The 19,536-nt window shown below is 39.8% G+C and overlaps 1 protein-coding gene across 3 annotated transcripts in view; it reads left to right on the top strand.

Moving 5' to 3' along the window:
- Positions 1 to 19,536, top strand: part of LOC126336992 (endonuclease/exonuclease/phosphatase family domain-containing protein 1-like) — a 120,595-nt gene that overhangs the window by 68,076 nt on the left and 32,983 nt on the right. For all 3 annotated transcript variants that reach the window (XM_050001234.1, XM_050001232.1, XM_050001233.1), the window contains exon 9: positions 5,621 to 5,728. In XM_050001234.1, coding sequence (XP_049857191.1) covers positions 5,621 to 5,728 — 108 coding nt within the window. The remainder of the gene's footprint in view (positions 1 to 5,620; positions 5,729 to 19,536) is intronic.

Genomic DNA, 19,536 nt, shown 5'->3' on the forward strand with positions numbered 1-19,536 from the left:
TGTGAAGTCCCACTTGCAAATGCAGACAGGATGCACATACTCTGTGATGTGCAGTGCCCAAGATACAGTACCTGACACATTGAAACATCCTTGCACATCAGAATTGTGTGCTGAACTGGGACTTGAAATTGGACCTTTGCCTATGGTAGGCAAGTGCTCTATTGACTTAGCTATCCAACTCATGCCCTGCCATCACAGCTTAACTTCCGCCAATACCTCGTGCTCTACCGACCAAAAAGTTTCAAATCAGCCCACACGCTGCCACAGAGTCAAAATTCATTCCAGTTCCTGAGGTGTTGGCCGGTCAGTGTGGCCGAGCGGTTCTACGTGCTTCAGTCTGGAACCGCGCGACCACTATGGTTGCAGGTTTGAATCCTGCCTCAGGCATGGATGTGTGTGATGTCCTTAGGTTAGTTAGGTTTAAGTACTTCTAAGTTCTAGGGGACTGATGACCTCAAATGTTAAGTCCCATAGTGTTCAGAGCCATTTGAACCATTTTGAAAAGAGGTGTTGTTCACTCAGAAACATTTATTTATGAACTTGGATTAAACCTCTACACTGATAATACCATTAAATCAAGACAGATTTAAACTTCTCGTGTCTCCAAAATCAATTATTAAAGCCCTGTAGTTTTGTAACAACTTCCAAGAAGATTCCTTGATCAAACAATTGGACTTAAATGTATGCGCTTCTCCATCTCCAGCTGGCTAGCAGCACTTTCTTTCTTTCTTTTTTTTTCTTTTTTCTTTTTTTGATAATACCCAGAAACACAAAACAGCATAAGAGTTTAAATTCAATAGGAGAAAAAGGCCACACAGAAATACCACATTCAAATTTGCATGGAAACAAATGGAATTTATTGGCTTCAGTTAAACTTCACATAGTCCCCTTCATTCATTGAACTTTATTTCAGGCTGGCTGCTGGCTCCACGATCTAAGGTTTCTGCCTTCCGAGCACCTCGCACTCAAAAACTGCCAACACTCTCCTACATTACTGGAAAATGATTCAATGCGAATTCAGCGCCCACATGTAGGAATACACTTGCAATTTCTTTCAAAGATTTGTGCTCTGGCATAACAGTTTTATTACTCACTCAGGACTTCACAAGTGCACCACAAAAAAAAGTAGAGCTGTTTTATCTGTTTTTATTGTTCTGAGTTGTGCATTAACTGACCAAAGGTCAATGCTTCAATATGTTGAACTGTGCAAGCATTATTAGCTGCAACAGGTAGAAAATGTGCTTTGTTGATGCTGTACATTTTAGCAGTTTTGATCGAGATACACTTGTGCTGCAGTATTCTTCTCAAGCACACTGGTGTAGAAGTGTGCACAGAATCAGCTGAGTAAAAAATCCGTGCATTATGCACACTTATTTATATATAAAAGCCGACTTCAGAATTTTTGTTTTGTGTTAGTGCGCGTGTACAATATTGTGTGCCAATTTAAAAATCTAGATTCATATATTTTACTGTTTGCATCACTTTTACATAATCTTTCATTGATTGTATCAATACCCATTTGTATTGTGTTCTGTTGTGAAATTTCAAACATGCACAAGTGCTGTGATAAACTAATACTGATGTTATCAATTGTAGGCTTAAACTTAATTGTCTCTTCTAAAGTTTTTGGGAACAGTAGACTTATCCTCATTCAAAATAATTGTTCTCTAATTTCATTGTGCAATTATGTGAGAAATAGGTTATTTTGAGAATTTTTGCACACTTAAAAAACTATATTTTTGTAAGTTACTGGTGCAAGTGTTTTGGATATGTAATGCATTTCGTAGCAAATCAGGGTTTGTGATTCACAGTTCAGCCATAGAATACATCACCCCTGAATTTTATTGTATATCAATGCAAATAAAAAAAAGCATTTATGAGAATTTTCGGAAGCTACCATTGTCCTTTGCATAATTTACAAGCAATTTGTAGTAAATCAGCATTTGTGATTTAGTTACTGTAGCAGATTTTCTGACTGGCATATTGTGTTACATCTAGTTTTCCCTTGAAGTGGTGTAGCCCTATACATTATCTGTGTTTATTGTAAATTAACTCTGTTTTCGAGTTTGCTAAAACCTACACTATAATTAACATCATAACATTTTAGGACACTAGTAATTTTAACCACAATTTTTTGTGTTGCCTTATCAGAAATCTTGTTTTGTGTATTTGCCCCAATTCTTAAAAGTAATTAGCAACCTTTTAGCTCAGCAGAGAAAAGATAATAAGTGGGCTTAATTTGAAGTTATTTGTTCACTGCCTTGTAATACGTTGTATCAGCCACAATGCAGCCCCCACAGTGAATGACGTCCTCAAACATGGGATGAGTTGTTTGATGTTCATAAGCAGCTGGAAATTGCTCTCTGGTTACTGTCAAAGGATTGGCAGCTGCTGCGAAGTGGTGTGTCGGAAGAGATCCTGAGAGTTATGTAACTGTGATACTTGTACCAGAGGTGCCTCAAGTACTATTCTTGCCTGTGGATCCTGTATCCTGGGCAGAAAGTACAGGATCTATTATTATTATTATTATTATTATTATTATTATTATTATTATTATTATTATTATTATTCTTGACTGTGAGTGGCTTGTCAGTGGTAAATCTAGATGTCCTGTACAGGATGGATGGGGACCAGGGAGGACTCAGGGTTTTGTACGGATCCCCCTAACCAACAAGTTTGAGCTGCTATCTTTTTCTGAAACTGGGTGAGTGGGACTCACTTCACCTGTTTTGGGGAAATCTGTTTTGTCTGGTGTCAGGAGAAGGAAAATGCAAAAGGGTAGAAGTCTGTTAATCGTCTGCAGTTCAAATGGACGGCGAGTGATGGTACCCCTTAGGGAAATGGCAGCAAGGGACAGGGAAGGACACAAGGTGCATTCAGTGTGTATGCCTAGGGGTATCATTCAACATGTTGTAGAGGCCGTTCCAGCAATCATTGAGGGAACAGGGTTCAGCCAACTGCAGATTGTGGTGCAATTTGGAACAAGTGATGGCTGCTGTTTGGGCTCCGAGGTCATTCTTGTGTCATTCCAGTGACTTCCAGAGCAGGTTGAGAAGACTAGCCATGTGTATGGAGTTTCAGTAAAGCTCACAATTTGCAGCATTATCCCCAGAATTGATCTTGGCCATTTGTTTCTGAATCGAGTGGAAGGCCTGAATCAGATACTTCAAAGGTTCTGGTTGTGATTTCTAGGACTTGTGCCATAGTGTTGAGAACTGCAAGATCTCCCTAAATGGATCAGGTATGCACTACACATCAGAGGCTGCAACTCAGGTAGCTGACTGTTTGTGGGGTGCACACAAAGGGTTTATTATTTATTTATTTATTATTATTATTATTATTATTATTATTATTATTATTATTATTTAGGTGGCTCTCCATCCAATCCAGATAACAATAGCTGTAGGAAATCCAGAAGTATCAATGTAAGATCGAAAGAAGTGCCTCCCACAGGAATCCTAATGATAAACTACCAAAGCATTCACAATGAAGTACCAGAGTTTGAAGTGCTTATGAAAAGCAGTAAAGCTCACATAATACTAGGTACCTGAAATTGGTAGCAGTGAGATATGCGAGGGAAATGAAAATGTTGTATTTGTTGCAGTAGACAAAAAAGTCAAATCCACTGAGATAGAAATTGAAGCGCCATGTGAGTTGGTTCGAGAAAGACTCAGTATTATGAGTGGGCATAAAATGATAAATGGATCCTTCTATTGCCCACCAGACTCATGTACTGATGTACCTGAGGACTTTAGAGGAAAATCTCAGTTCACTTGTACGTAAGTTCCCCAATCATACTGCCATCTTCGGCGGAGACTTCAGTCATCCAACAAGTAATTGGGAAAGTTACAGTTTTGTTAGTGGTGGGCATGATAAGACATCTTGTGAAACTTTGCTAAATACCTTCTTGAAAACTGTCTAGAACAGATAGTTAGGAATCCCAACCGTGACGGAAATATATTGAATCTAATGGCAACAAATAGACCTGACCTTTTTGAGAATTTCCACATCAAAACTAGTATCAGAGACCATGATGTAGTTGTGGCAGCAGTGATTACCAAAGTGCAAAGTTCAACTAAAACAAGAAGCAAGATAGATATGTTCAGTAAACAATGTAAAAAAAAATCAGTAGTGTTCTATCTCACTGAGGAACTTGAAACCTTCAGCAAAGGGCAGGAGCATGTAGAGGAACTCTGGCTCAAGTTTAAAAGGACAGGTAACCATCCACTGGATGGACATATACCCAGTATAACAGTTCATAATGGGAGGGAACCTCCATGATATACATCACGGAAAAGAAACTTCTAAAGAAACAGAGATTAGTGCGTAGTATAGGTAAAACAATGCATAAGGCTATAGATAGAGAAATGCTGAATGAAACACATTTAGCTGTCAAGAGAGCAATGCATGACGCCTTCAGTGACTACTGTTGCAGAATATTCCTTTATAAAGAAAAACCCAGGAGAATTGCCCCAATTTAATCCCCGTACCACTGAAAAGATGAATGAAGTGAGTGTTAGTGTCAGTGATGATGAGAAACAGCTGAAATCGTTAAAGTTGAACAAAGCTTCAGGGCCGATTGAATCCCTGTCAGATTCTATACTGAATTTGTGGCCGAGTTAGCCCTTCTTCTGATAGTAATGTATTGTAGATCACTGGGGGAGGGAGGTAGGTAGGTAGGTAGGTAGGTCACATCCATCTACAAGAAGGGTATTAGAACTGATCTTCAAAACTAATGACCCATATCCTTATCATCGATTTGCTGCAGAATTTTAGAACATACTATGAGCTCAAACAAAATGAGGTATCTTGAACAGAGTGATCTCCTCACTTCCAACCAGCATGGATTTCAAAAACACTGATCATGTGAAAACAACTTGCACTTTTCTTACATGACATACTGAAAGCATTGGATTAAGACAATCAGGTAGATGAAGTATTTCTTGATTCCCAGAAATCATTCACCTATGCTTATTGTCAAAAGAATGATCATATGGGGTATCAAGTGAAATTTGTGACTGGATTGAGGACTTTTTGGTAGGGAGCACACAGAATGTTTTCTTGGATGTAGAGTCATATTCAGATGACAAAGTTTGCTGGGTGGATAGTTATGCCATTTAAACCTTTCAGTAGTACTTTATTCAATTATGTATTTTTAATGTAAAAATTCATTTGCTGTGTCTACATGAATACGTGAGTGTTCTTTCTTCTGTGCTGTTTTAATCAAACTTGCAGTTAAATTGTTAAAGGAATTAAAACCAAAGAAATGTTAATCATTATTGACACGATTGTCCATATCAAATTAAAGTACTAGATGGGAAGAATGCATATAAAAAAAGTAGGAGGGGAATTGGAGAAACACATTAGATGTTGAAAGTGTACGAGCAAATTACACATTTCTGGAAGGGTTGGTGCTTGAAAAACATTTTTATGAAAACAAAGACATTGTTGATTGCAATGGAGGAGTTATTTTTGGCAACAATAATTTGATTCAGAGTTTATTTTGTAACTATATCAGATTCATATTTTCATCGATGCTGTAATACTAAGTCACAAATTAGTTTCACATTTCAAAATACTGACAGCATAGCATCAGAGATTGTGTAATTAAATGTTTCAGATATGTGAAGAACTTAACAGTCCAACACTGCGTAAAGTTGCAGAATGGAAGGATAATTCAAAAAACTGGAAGTGCTGCACCTGTGAGAAAACAGTTGAAAATTTCAAGGTTAGTACAACGTATTTGCAAACTGAAGACTTATTTTTAGGCAGCCTACTTGTTTTGTTATCCTGGTTTTCTGCACCATAAATGGTATGAAAAAAAGAAACAAGATGGTTTCATTGCTTAGCAGTGGCAGAACTTGTACACTACTGTAATTTTACCTAGAATTGTGTACTTACACTGTGACAAGTTTCACCAAAATAGAAAAATTTAGTGACATGACAGTGGATGAGCCCCTTCCAACAGAAATACTGTAGTAAAAAGAGTTATTAAAATGGAATGGTATGGCCCATTGCAGATGCAGAAATGTTGAGAATTAATAAAGTAGGAAAAATGTGTTCAAAATTTACATTATTATTGTGCATAAACCATAAACACAAATTTCTCAGGATATGTTTGGCTGGGTGCAGACATGACTTCTTGTATGGGGCTGGGGGGATGAGAATTAAGGGATTAACCATTTTATCTTGCCACATGATGAAATTGGCAGTGTATGAAAGTATAACTGTTTAAAGGAAGTCCCTCCAACTAAGAGCTCACTTTCAAAGGATGTCATGTTTCCAAGTAGAGAAGGAATTAGCGTATTTCATCAAGATATAAGAGGTATTAGAGATAAAGTTAGTGAACTACTTATAGATATTGACTCTGAAATTATTGATATGTCGGGGCAACACTTAAATAATTTGGCAATTCAGGGGCTTTCTTTAGCAGGATGCAGATTAGCTGCCTGTTTGTCAAGGAGATCCTTGCGGGGTGGGGGAGTGCCTTTGTACGTAAGGAACAGTATTCCATTTGAGTCCGTATACATATCATGGCACTGCACTGAACAAATATTTGAATGTTGTGCAGGGGCAGTTGAATTTAGTGAAACTAAACTTCTAATTGTTGTTATTTATAGGTCCCCTAACTCTGTCTTCAGAGCATTTCTGCTGAAGCTAGAGGGTATTCTTGATTCACTTTGTAGGAAGTACCTAAATTTAGTTGTGGTGACTTCAATATAAATTTTGTATATGATTGAGCAAGAAAGAGATGTTGGTAGATCTCCTAAATTTATATGATCTGATGCAGACCGTGTTTTTTCCTACTAGGGTGCACGGATACAGTAGCACAACCATAGACAATATTTTTATTCATTCTTCACTACTAGATGGGCATTCTGTTAGTAAAAGGGTGATTGGCCTTTCAGACCATAATGCACAAATTTTAACACTAAAAGGCTTTTGTACTCAAACAAATGGCACATATAATTACAAACTTTGTAGGAAAGTTAATCCAACAGCAATATAGAGTTTTTTAAACCTAGTCAAGGAACAAGAGTGGCAGATTGTTTATAGTGTCGATAACATATAAGATAAATACAATGCTTTCCTTAACACATTTCTCATGCCCCTTGAGCATTTCTTTCCATTAGAATGTTGTTAATGGTGTACTAACAGTAATAGGCAGCCCGAGTGGCTGACTAGTGGGATAAGGATATCATGTAGAACTTCTAACATTTTTATATAAGTAGGCACAGTCAAGTTGCAGTAGCCCATTACAAACAGTATTGTAAGGTGCTTAAAAAGTTATTAGGAAGGCAAAGAGTATGTGGTATGCAAACAGAATAGCTAATTTACAGGATAAAATTAAAGCCATATGGTCAGTTGTGAAGGAAGTATCTGATCAGCAGCATAAGGTTAATGACATAAAGTCAGTTCGTAGTAAAAATATTTCTGTTACTGACAAATCAGATATATGTACAGTATTCACCAATCATTTTCTGAGCATTGCTGATCAATTAAATAAAAATTTAGTTTCTACAGGGAACAAGTTGAGGCTTTGATTTGATCTGGAAAGTGAGGTTGGATTAGGGTAATTGGTAGTGCACTGGCTGCAAAATGTTTTGAAAGTAGTGCTGTCACATACAATAATCAAATAAAATATTCTGATAAGAATTTATTCTCTTCTTAGAATTCTTGCAGTTCTTCATCTGATTGTGAGCACATTTTGCCATACACTCAAATGATTTATGTGTAATGCTTTTTGTTTATTTTTAAAACAAGTCTCGCTATTCTTATTGAGGTTCATTAAATATTGGTAATACTGTTTTTAGTTTCCTTATTTAAAATAAAGTTACACTTTATTGTCCTCTCTGTCCTGTTCCTCCTCTTCCAAACGCCCAGTAATCTATCTCTTTGTGCCAAAATTGTCCACTCTACTAGGTGCAGCAGAATATCTAGGAAATTGAATTTCCTGAGTACACAGCAAACTGAGAGAAAAGTATTTAAGGCACAAAAGCACCTATCCTCAAATAGTCATTTGCTACTACAGTGGAAGAAAAAAAGTAGCACAAAAGATGAATGTGATGTCACAGGCTAATGCAAATACGAAAAGTGAAAAATATGTACATGCAAATCCACTTCTAAAAATGTAATAGGGAGAATACCTATCAACTCCTCCAAGCAGCTAATGAAGTTCACCTCAACCCATGAACAGTGTGTAGGCAAACATGCATATGCTAAGAAAATTTGCTAGCATCTGTACGATAGTTAAATCTGCTGCCTCATGACCAAAATTAAATTTGGGAACAGGAATCAGAAATATAAGAACTATCAATAAGAAAAAGATGTTGAAAATGTTGATCACAAAATACTACCATGAATTATTTTCCGAAGAATGGAAAGACTGGTAGAAGCCAAGCACAAGGAAAATAAATTTGGATCCCACAGAAAAATAGGAATTTGGGCAGTACTGACCCTACAACTAAATAGACTTAATTAAAAAGGCAAACAACATTTATAGAAAGCTTTAAACAATGTTGACTGGAAACATTATTTGAAATTCTGTTATTCAATTTGTACATTGAGCAAGCAATAAGGAAGTAGGAGATATTTGGTAATGGAATTTAAGTACAGGGCTAGAAATAAAATTTTTGAAGTTTACCAATGACAGTGTAATTCTGTCAGAGATTGGATGGATAACATCTTCAAAAGGAGTTCTAAGATAAACATCAACAAAAGTAAAACAACGGTAATGGAATGTAGTTGAATTAAATCAAATTATGCTGAGAGAATTAAGATTAGGAAATAAGACTCAGAAAGTAGTAGATGAGTTACACCATTTGGCTACCAAAATAACTGAAGGTGGTAGAAGTAAAGATGGCATAAAATGCATACAGCTAGTAGCAAGAAAAAACTTTCTGAAAAACATCCAATATAAATGTAATGAAAAGGATAGATTACGACTCACTACATGGAGGAGATACCGAGACACAGGCAGGCATGACGAGAAGGCTGCTGTACATTCAAACATCCAGCCAAAAGACCTCCTTCTGAAGCAAAAAACACACACACATTTTATTTCAGAACAATGCCTTTTAGCAGAAGGCTTATGTGCATAGCAGTCTTGGGTTGTTCCTGTCTGCAACTCAGCATCTCCTCTATGCGGTGAGTAGCAATCAGTTCTTTTCAAGATAGTGTCATTATTCCATCCTGGACTTTCCTCTTTCTCTTCTTTATCTCTGTGAATTGAAGTCACTTACTTGCATCCATCTGTACATGCAGGCTAATATCAGGAACTGCAGTGTGGTTTTTGATCTGGTTTTGACTCATAGATACACTGATTCATGAGACAGGCTTTGTATATAATTTATGAAAACTTTACAAATTGTCCGAATTATGATCAATTAAAGTTAAGTCATAAAAATGATGCCATTGCCACATCGTGAACAGCTGCCATAACTTGACAGAGGAACAGTGCCTTGAGAATGCAGCAAGCCAGATGTAATTGCCATCAAATGTGCTGGTCCAGCAGTAGAATATGTGGTTGGATGCTGGAAGGTTGTGGGGACTGAATCTTAGCTGGGTCACATTTTTTACTCAGCCATTTAAGCTAGCTTCACCTCTCAGTAATGCGGAAATATTCGTTTTGAAGTATGTAAATTTCAGAGTGCCAATTTCTACTTCCATCACATTAGCAATGGCAATTTGCACTCTTAATTCGCTGCAGATTCTTTGGACAATGGGCAGTGAGTTATTCAGCTTTGAAGCATTGTAATAAATATGACCAGTAACGGAAAGATAACCACCTCATCAGGCTGTGATGTGAGACTTAAAACTTGAAATAATCAAATGTTTTTAACCAGTGGTCTCCCTGGAAAAAACGTGAATTCAGAATATGTGGTGTTTTATTTTTTATGCTGCAAGCAGAACGTTTTCCAAACAAGTACTTCAGCAACTTTGCTTCATTTGCATACAGTGTGTATTTTCAGCAGTGCAGCAGATGACTCAACTTTTCTCTTCCTGCCTTCCTTGAATCAGTCCTATAAATGATTCTGTGTGTGGCATGGCAAAATATTCTGCCATAAAAAGTCCACAGCAAAGAATTGCAGCAATGAGTCTCAGCAGTGCATCACAGTGCATACTAAGCTTCACAAGCAGAGTGCTGTGACTGAGCTAAACGTGCACTGTACATGTATAGCATCTGTATTTTTTCTTGTATCTGTGCCATCTTAGTCAACCTCCAGTACATACTGAATCTCATAGATAAACGTGTGATTCACATACGGTATTTACATTGGTTGTAAACATATTACTTACTTCACAATGTGCTCCCATCATTGCCATGAGATGTCACGCCAAAAGCCAATTAAATTTGCCTTCAGACAACTTTTCTGCCACGTGTTGCTCACGTCGCTTAAGTTATATGAAAGCCACAACATTCAGTTACTTAACTTTGGATTCCGAAAGTTATTGATAATTCTATGCCGTGATCTGCAAACAAAAAATGCTGGGTCACACAAGTCGTCTGGTCATAAATAGTTAATGCTACTCGTGTGTAGCCAGGCTGAGTCACAAGTTCAGTATAACTATAAGTGTGAGGAAGTATTTTTTAAAACTTGAAACTATTTGTAAAGATTGTAGTCTTATACATATGTGAAACTTCAATGATAGACAATAGATACAAGTAGAGGATAAGAGCTTTTGAAACATGATATTATAGGAGAATGTTGAATATTAGATCAGAGACAGCTAATGAAAAGGTACTGAATCAAATCAGGGAAAAGATAAATTTATAGCAAAACTTGACTAAATGAAGGGATTGATCTGTAGGACACATACTGAGGCATCAAAAAATAGTTAATTTTGGTAACAGTAGACAATAACTGTAAAGGAATTGTAAAGAAAGCAGGGATCTGACTACCACAAGCACCTTCATCAGTGGATGTAGGTTGCAATCTTCATGTTGAGATAAATGAGACTCGCACAGGATAGACTAGTATGATCAGCTGTTTCAAATCGTTCTTCAGACTGCAGACCAGAACAACAAGAAAGTGAGAGTCCTAGACCACTATGCCACCCAGTGGTCGTTTTTTACGATTTGTCTAATGGCATTTCAACAGATACTAGGAATTATGAAGTCCTTCTGAGTGTATATCCCCTGCCCCTTAGCCATTTCATCATATTTTTAGTTTTCTAACTTGGCAGGATGGTATAGTGAAAGATAAAGAACTTCACTGCCTGGATTGCTGCTGTACTACAATGGAAATTGATGGGTTCAAGGTACACAGGTGGGCTAAAACTTTCAGTTTGTGGTAGAACCATGTATTTAGATTTGCAGGGAAAATTTAAACTCTCTTGTACCCTGTGTTAAATGGGCATAATTTTCACCTAAGGATAACCTTACTTGTGATAGGGCCAAATGATGGGTGACTATAGTTGTAAATAACACACTGCATTACTCTGCTGTCACCTACTTTATGTATTTTCAAGAAGTTGCCATTGACATGAGAGAGAGCCACAAAAGGAATTATGTTAAGAGGAGCTGTGACCTCAAAATGCAAGGCACCTCTGCTCACTTTTATAAGGCTCAAGATGACTGATTATCACGAGGGTCTCAGTCTTCCACAGAACCAACCCCACACCCTAGCTTGTGTTCAAAGACTTCATCCAGTGGCAACAGTCAAAAGGTTGCCTGCTGTTTGAGAATCTTGGAGAATCTTGCACTGTTGTGGAACAAATTGTCTTCAGTTGTCCACAATTAATGAGGGCATTTACAATAAGACTGAAGCATGGTCTCATTTCACCACCCAAACTCAAGTTAGAAACATGAAAATAATTTGATATGTTTTTAATTTTGTGTTTTATGAAATTTTAAATGATTGATGCAATTATGTATCAGCATTCACTGATGATTGTAGGCAATGGACATCTTGGCTGGTCTGCTGTTTTCGTTGATTGTGACCACAATATCGATCTTCCAAATGAATTTACTGTGTTCAGTGAATTCGACATGATCTTGGGGCACTAGAGAAGATGAAATATATCCAGTTGGTGAAATTCGTTGTATACTCAGACTCATTAAGTGATCAGTGAAAGCAAATTGGTCCTCTTTATTATGGCTGCTACTAGAAATGACCATGTTCCAAAAATTTTGAGAAAGGGCACTCCAGAACTGTGGCAAAACTGAATAAATCCTTATTGAAGTGGTAAAACTTAACTCATTAGTATAGGAATCACTTTGGAACTCCTTGCCCCTATTACATGTGCAAATAGCTTACAAAAGAAAAATAACCACTTGCATGATTTTTGTAAATCACGCACACTTGAGTTGAAACGATTGCCTGTATTATTTGAAATCAAAAAGGTCTCTCATGGATTCAAAAACATTTAGCTACAAGGTGTGTCTCTTAAGAGTGGTCAGGGTCTCACATTGATCCATAAGATATATGTCCTGGGACTGGTCAGGTTCATTTTCTCTAGTGTTTCAGCAGATATATGTGATTTTGTTGTTGAATTGTGTAGCTGGAGTCATCCGAAACAATTACTGCTCACTAAGTGTTTCATGCAATGACCAGTGTTGATGGAAAGCATTAGTTTGTTTCCCATTACAAACAAAATTATTTTTAAAGCAGTATTTTATGTGTTCGATAAAAACACAGGAGAACTGTCGGATATTGGCTCATTGATATGTATTAATGGGGAAAGTAAAGCTCAAAGAGCTGACTGGTATTGCCAAGCATGCAGAGCTTTAGTTTGCTGCTGGATTGCTGATTTATTCTTCATATTTTACTGTCAGGTTAATACATAACGAAAAAACAAATCTAAGTCTAGACTAATTGAGAGCTTTCTGTTGAATGGTTTCACAAAATTCTGATTTAAAAATAATTTTGTTTGTTGTGGGAAACAAACTGATTCTTTCTGTTGACTGTGGGCATTGCTTGAAAGACATGATAAACAGTGATGGTTTAGGCTAACTCCACTTGCACAATTCAAAAACGAAATTTCGAGTATCTTCTGAAACATCAGAGAAAATGCAGCTGATCTCTCTTATGAGAGACAACAGGGATATCATGTACAAAAATGTAAAGAAATGCTGCTGGAGTTGAGTATCTGTTAAATGTGACAGGTTCACCCTGTCTGAACATAACACCCATAAGAGGAAACTCTACTACAGCGTGAGTGGCTGAGACGGGCCACTGTAAAACACATATAAAGACACTAATAACCTAAGGTGGGCCCTCAAAGGTGCTCTCCACTCTTTGGCGAGTTTGTGCATGGCTACCATGGGGTCCCAACCCTTGCTTCATCTTTTCCCTTCCGTGCTGCATGTCTATCCTCTTGCTAGTCTTTTTCCCCCTTGGGGAACCTGTCTGGGATGTTTTTGGGAATGCGTTCTGCATTTTCAGTAGCTGACATTAGAACTGTCTCTCCACTGTTTTTTATTCCTTTTTTTCCCCCATTCACCTTCTCCTGCCCTTCCTCTGCTTCGGCGTTTGAGGTTCTTCTTTTAGTTCTTCCTCCCTATGCACTCCTGAAGACCGGCCCATGCATCTGACACATAAGAGGTGACTGGGTAACGCATATTCCCAGCACCGGATCAACAGGTAGAACAGGTAGGGTTCGCATGTAACCCCTGGTACAGACCAGCCCCCAGGGAGGGGTGATTGCCGAACTGCTACCTTCCCAAATTGCTGATTGGTCCCTCTGTCAGGTGGTTGGGAGGTGTGACCTAAGGTGTGAACAAACCCCTAAAGTGGGTGCTCTACCCTCTGAGGGAGACCCCCAGGTGGAAGGAGCACACCATCGGAGACACTGGCAGTTCTCAGGTATTTTCTCACAGTGAGCTGAGCCAATTATCATCTTCACACTCAATGTTACTATATGTAAACAGAATGAAACTTATGATTCAAAGACCATCCCAGTTGCACCGCAGTTCCTCATGATTTCAAGTACTGAAGACAGTCAGTCCTTCGTGATGGTAAATCCGTTTAATATTCAGAAAGGTGATGATGCAATTTCCGACCCTGTGGAATCCTGTTCGACTTTACACAATGGCACTTTCCTTTTGAAGACTACTTCCAATTCTCTAGCGCAACAACTGCTTGCAGCTTCGCTGCTCCATGGCTATAATGTTCATGTCTAGCCCATCGAATGCTGAATTCTTCAAATATCTACACTAGGCTGCTTGATGATCTGACCAAGGCAGAAATCCAAGCATACCTCTCTGATCAGGGCATGATTGCAGTGCATCAGGTGATGAAAAAGGTAGATGCATCCTTAGTGTTCACACTCATCCTTTTACTCACTTTCAATAGACTGGTGCTTCCATCAAAAATTGAAGCAGGCTATGAAGTTATCATAATCTGACCATACATTTCGAACCTGATGCGCTGTTATCAGTGTCATCATTACAACTACATTCAAATGTCCTGTCAACACTCGGCCAAATGTGTAACCTGTGGTAGGAATGCCCAGGAGAGCGATTGTCTGCCTCCTGCTCCTCCTCCCCGCTGTATCAGTGTAATGGCGACCATGCAGCCTCCTTCTGTGATAGTCCCTTGTATCTCGATGGGTGGGGCGTCCAGAAGATCCGGATGAAGAAAAAAGTGCCTTACCAGTCACTCGTAAGCTATTGGGTAATCGGAAATTCTGCATTCTACTGCCTAGCACTTACAGTACTGTTCTTGCTACATCTCGCTCCACGAAAGACATGGCCACGCAGACATATGTCATCAAATTCAGCACTGCGGTTATAAAATCACCCAGTGTTGTGGTAGCATCCCTGTATCCTTCTCCAGCTGTGCAACAAGCCACCAAACTTTCACCTCATGTGGCAAATTTACCTGGTACACAACTGGCAGGACGGAAAGGACAGAAAGAATGCTCTCGTGAAAACTTATGTCCCTCCAGCCAATAAACATCTGAGTCTTCCTCTGCCAACTGGAAAGACTCCTTTGCCAACTTGAAGATCCTCTTCGACCGTGTCACCATATGATACTCTCACCTGGCTGACCCATGTCACTGGTGCACACCGCCTACTGTTTCTCTGCCCTGGACTCTGCACACTGACAGAAGGAGAGTGCCGACGCCTCTGTAGATCTCATGGAGCAGAATCCTCCAGCCTCCGCACTCTGTAGCAGTGAGTCTTCAAAGGCTGGCATTACCAGCTGCCGAGGTGATACCCCTTCATTTTTTCCCTGTTCTCCTTTCCTTATTATGACTCTCCTCCAGTCGAACATGCACAATCTTTGATCCAAAAAAGAGGACTTACGGCTGCTCTTGAAATTGCAGCTGCCGCTTGCTCTCTGCCTTCATGAATCAAATTGCGTCCTCATGACCGCTTTGAGCTCTCACATCTCTTCCCAGTCTGCTTTGACCTTACCACCAAGAATGGCATTCTATCTTATGGGGCAGAGGGAGGGAGGGGGGGGGGGGAAGGGGGAGGGGGGTTCATGCTGTTCTGTGGGATGATGATCACAGGCAACCCATCTCCCCGATTACCTGGTTTCGAGCTTGTACTGTCTGCAATTTCCTTCCTCACTTGTGACTTTTCCCTTCTGTTGTGTGGGCCAATGTCCGATGGCTCTCTGGGACCGAGGTCTGTTCCCCAATTTCTGGCCTGACAGTAGCAGATGACGTCATAGTGGACCCTATTGCTATCTCCAACATCTTAGGCCATTATTTTATGGAGATTTCGAGCTCCACCCACTATCAACCTGTCTTTCTCCATCAGAAACGAGTGGAGGAGGCTCGGGTGATAATCTTCTCTTCTCAGAATCGCGAGTGCTACAATGTCGCCTTTACTATGAGGAAGCTAGATCATTCTCTCACTTCATCGCAAGCCTCTGCCCCAGGGCCAGATGATGTTCACATTCTGGTGTTGCAGAACCTTTCTCTTGTGGGCAGGCACTTTTTCTTTCATATCTACAATTACATGTGGGCTGAGGGCACGTTTCCCAGATGCTGGCATGAAGCCATTGTCATACCTATACCTAAGCCCTGTAAGGACAAACACCTTCCTAGTTATCCCCCAATTTCTTTGACCAGCTACAGTTGCAAGGTGATGGAAAAAAAATTCATGCCTGGCTGGTATGGTGGCTCGAATGTCCCAATTTATTAACTACTGCACAGTGGTGGATTTCAACCACACTGTTCTACAGTTCACCATCTTGTCACTTTGTCAACCCATGTCATGAATGATTTTCTGTGGAAATACCAGACTGTGGCTGTGTTTTTTGATTTGGAGAAAGCCTATAACACCTGCTGGAGGAATGGAATCCTCCGTACTCTCTACACATGGGGCTTTCATGGCCCCATGCCTCATTTCCTTCAGGAATTTTTAAGAGACCAAGTTTTCATGGAACTTATAGGTTGTGCCTTGTTGGACACCTTTATTCAGTAAAACCGTGTGGTTCCAACCTGAGCTTCGTCCTCTTTGTTATCGCTGTAAACTGTGTTATGGCCTGTCTCCCATCTGGCATCTCCGGCTCCCTTTCCATTGACTATTTTGTGATTTATTGCAGTTCTCTATGGACTTGTCTTCTTGTCGGGGTCATCAGCGATGTCTCGATCGTCATTACTCATGGAGCCTAACAATGGCTTTTGCTTTTCCACTGACAAAACTGATTGTATGAATTTCTGGCGGTGCAATTAGTCTCTTTGACTGTCCTACTTCTTGGGCGTGTTGCTCTTCTGTTCATTGAAACTACAAAATTCCTGGGACTCAAGCTCAATAGGAAACTTTCTTGGTCTGCCCACGTGTCTTACATGGCTGCCCACTATACACGGTCTCTCAATGACCATGTCCTCAGCGGTACTTTCAAAACCACACTGTGTGTGTTTTGTTTATTCATCTGCACATCTGTCTCTCTTACACTGTCTCAGTACTATCCATCATTATGGCATCTATTTGGCCACTGGTGCCTTTTACACTAGCCTGGTTGAGAGTCTGTATGCAGAATCTACTTAACTACTGCTGTCTTACCGCCTTTCTCCTCAGCAGATACGCATGCCAATTGTCTGCCGTGCCTGGCCACCCATGCTATGCCATCTCCTACAATGATTCTTGTGATCACCAGTATAGGGTGTGTCCCTCATCTCTGTTACCTCCTGGAGTTAGCTTTTGGCTCTTGCTCCCACAGCTTTAACTTCCCGTTACCTGCCACTTTCCCAGTGGGTGTGAACCTTTCACCACCTTGGCTTCGTGTGGCAGTCTTTGTTCACCTTGGCCTTCATTTTCTTTGTTAGATCACTACTGCAGCCTTGTTCTATTGCTGTAAGTTTGACAGCCTTCACACGGAACTTCATGATAGTACCTGTATGTACACTGGTGGCTCTCAGATGGACCATGGTGTCGGGAGTGCTTTCGTCATTGGTACCAACAATTTTCGGTATCGGCTTCCAGAACACTACTAATTATTTACAGCAGAGCTCCTCGCCCTGTATCAGGCCACGCAGTACACACGGTGACAAAGGATTTTCAATTGCGTCATTTGCTCGGACTCTTAGTGCTTTTCAGAGCCTCTGTATGCTGTACACCGTCCATCTGTTAGTGCAATGGGTCCAAGAAAGCTGTCACTTGCTCACTTTTGATGGAGCCACAATGATGTTTATGTGGGTTCCTGGCCTTGTCGATCTGACCAGGAACGAGCCCGTTGACACTTCAGCCAAGGTTGCAGCCCTAGTACCTTGGCCTACTAATTCTTCCATTCCTTCCGAGAATCGCTGTGTTGCCTTCTGTCAGCAGGTTGTGTCACTTCAGCATCACCATTGGTCCACCCTTCATGGGAACAATCTCTGGGGAATTAATCCTTTCCCAGCGGCTTGGATTACCTCTTCTCAGCCCTCTCACCAAGTGGAGCATATGACCCTAGTTGCTCTTGTGTACCAAAACAAAACAACCTAAAGTGGCACAAACAAGATATCGTATGTAGCTGTTTACAGTTTGGATGTATGACAGTTATAAATTCAAGGAAAATGTTTTGTTGCATGTTGTTATCACTTACATAATAACTGAATCTGAAAAATTAGCATTAGTTGATATGTGAAATCAGTGATGATGGTGACAATGTTACATTGACATTCAGTTAGTTGGAATGTGTGTGTATTAAAGGAACTGTTTGTCAATAAATTACCAAGGCAATTAGTATTAGTTGATATGTGAAATCAGTGATGATGGTGACAATGTTACACTGACATTCAGTTAGTTGGAATGTGTGTGTATTAAAGGAACTGTTTGTCAGTAAATTGCCAAGGCAGAGTTTTACGATCATTTTAATGTTTGGACCCATGTAAATGTAAGAAAGACTTTGCCTCAACCTATGATGGTGGCTGGTACACAGTGACAGTGACAATGCAACATGCTCAGTATGCGCAACTACAGCAGTGATAATCTTCTTAAAGTGGACACATTTCCCTGATCAAGAGCGTCTATACATTATCCACATGTCCTGGTTCCATGATGATGAAAGCAGTTATAATCATCATCACAAATTGTGATGTTTGGAACTAAATATGCACATTCTACTTTCACCGAATATGAAACCAGTCATAATGAAACTGGTTCGATAGTGGGTCAATTAGGAATATACTGGATAATTAAATTGACACTTGATACACTTATATCATTAAACAGACATGCACTAGAATAGGTACATCAAACAGAACAAACAGAACAGGTGATCGTTGACCTGCACATGCACAGACAGCAAGCAGTGCACATCCCCCACCTCCCCCTCTACTCCCTCTCAAATTGTCATTCTGTGGTGGGTTCCAAGAGACAAGGGAAGACAAAGATGACGCCATAATGGAAGGTGGGTGAAAGACATTACAAAACCTGCAGAGCAGCATGGGTGCTTATCTTCGTAGACCATACATAGATTCACATCTGTGTGACTACTCTGCAGTTCACACTTACGTTCCTGGCAAGGATTCTTTGAACTATCGTCAGACTATTTCTCTACTGTTCCACTCTCTAATAGCGTATTAGAAAAATCAACACTTAAATCTATCTGTAAAGCTTTGGTTTCTCTTATTTTATTATGACAGTCATTTCTCCCACATCCTGCCATCCTGATTTAGGTTTTCTGTGATTTCCCTAAATCGCTTCAGGCAAATGCTGGGATAGTTCCTTTGAAAGGGCACGGCTGACTTCCTTCCCCATCCTTCCCTAATCTGATGAGACTGATGACCTCGCAGTTGTCTCTCCTTCCCACACCAACCCTGTAAAATATTTTCACATTCAGAAGAGAAAGTTGGTGATAGAAATTTTATGAAAAGATCTCACCACAATGAAAAATGCCTTTGTTTTATTGATTGCCATCCCAAATTGCTTATCGTATCTGTGACACTCTCTCCCCAGTTTCACCAATAATGCAAAATGAGTTGCCCTTCGTTGTAACCGAGTGAGGTGGCACAGTGCTTAGCAAACTGGACTCTCATTCGGGAGGGCGACAGTTCAATCTCACATCCAGCCATCCTGATTTAGTATTTCCATGATTTTCCTAAATCGCTTCAAGCAAATGCCGGGATGGTTCCTTTGACAGGGCACAGCTG

The sequence above is a fragment of the Schistocerca gregaria genome, chromosome 2, assembly GCF_023897955.1.
Source record: "Schistocerca gregaria isolate iqSchGreg1 chromosome 2, iqSchGreg1.2, whole genome shotgun sequence".
Classification (NCBI taxonomy): Eukaryota; Metazoa; Arthropoda; class Insecta; order Orthoptera; family Acrididae; genus Schistocerca; species Schistocerca gregaria.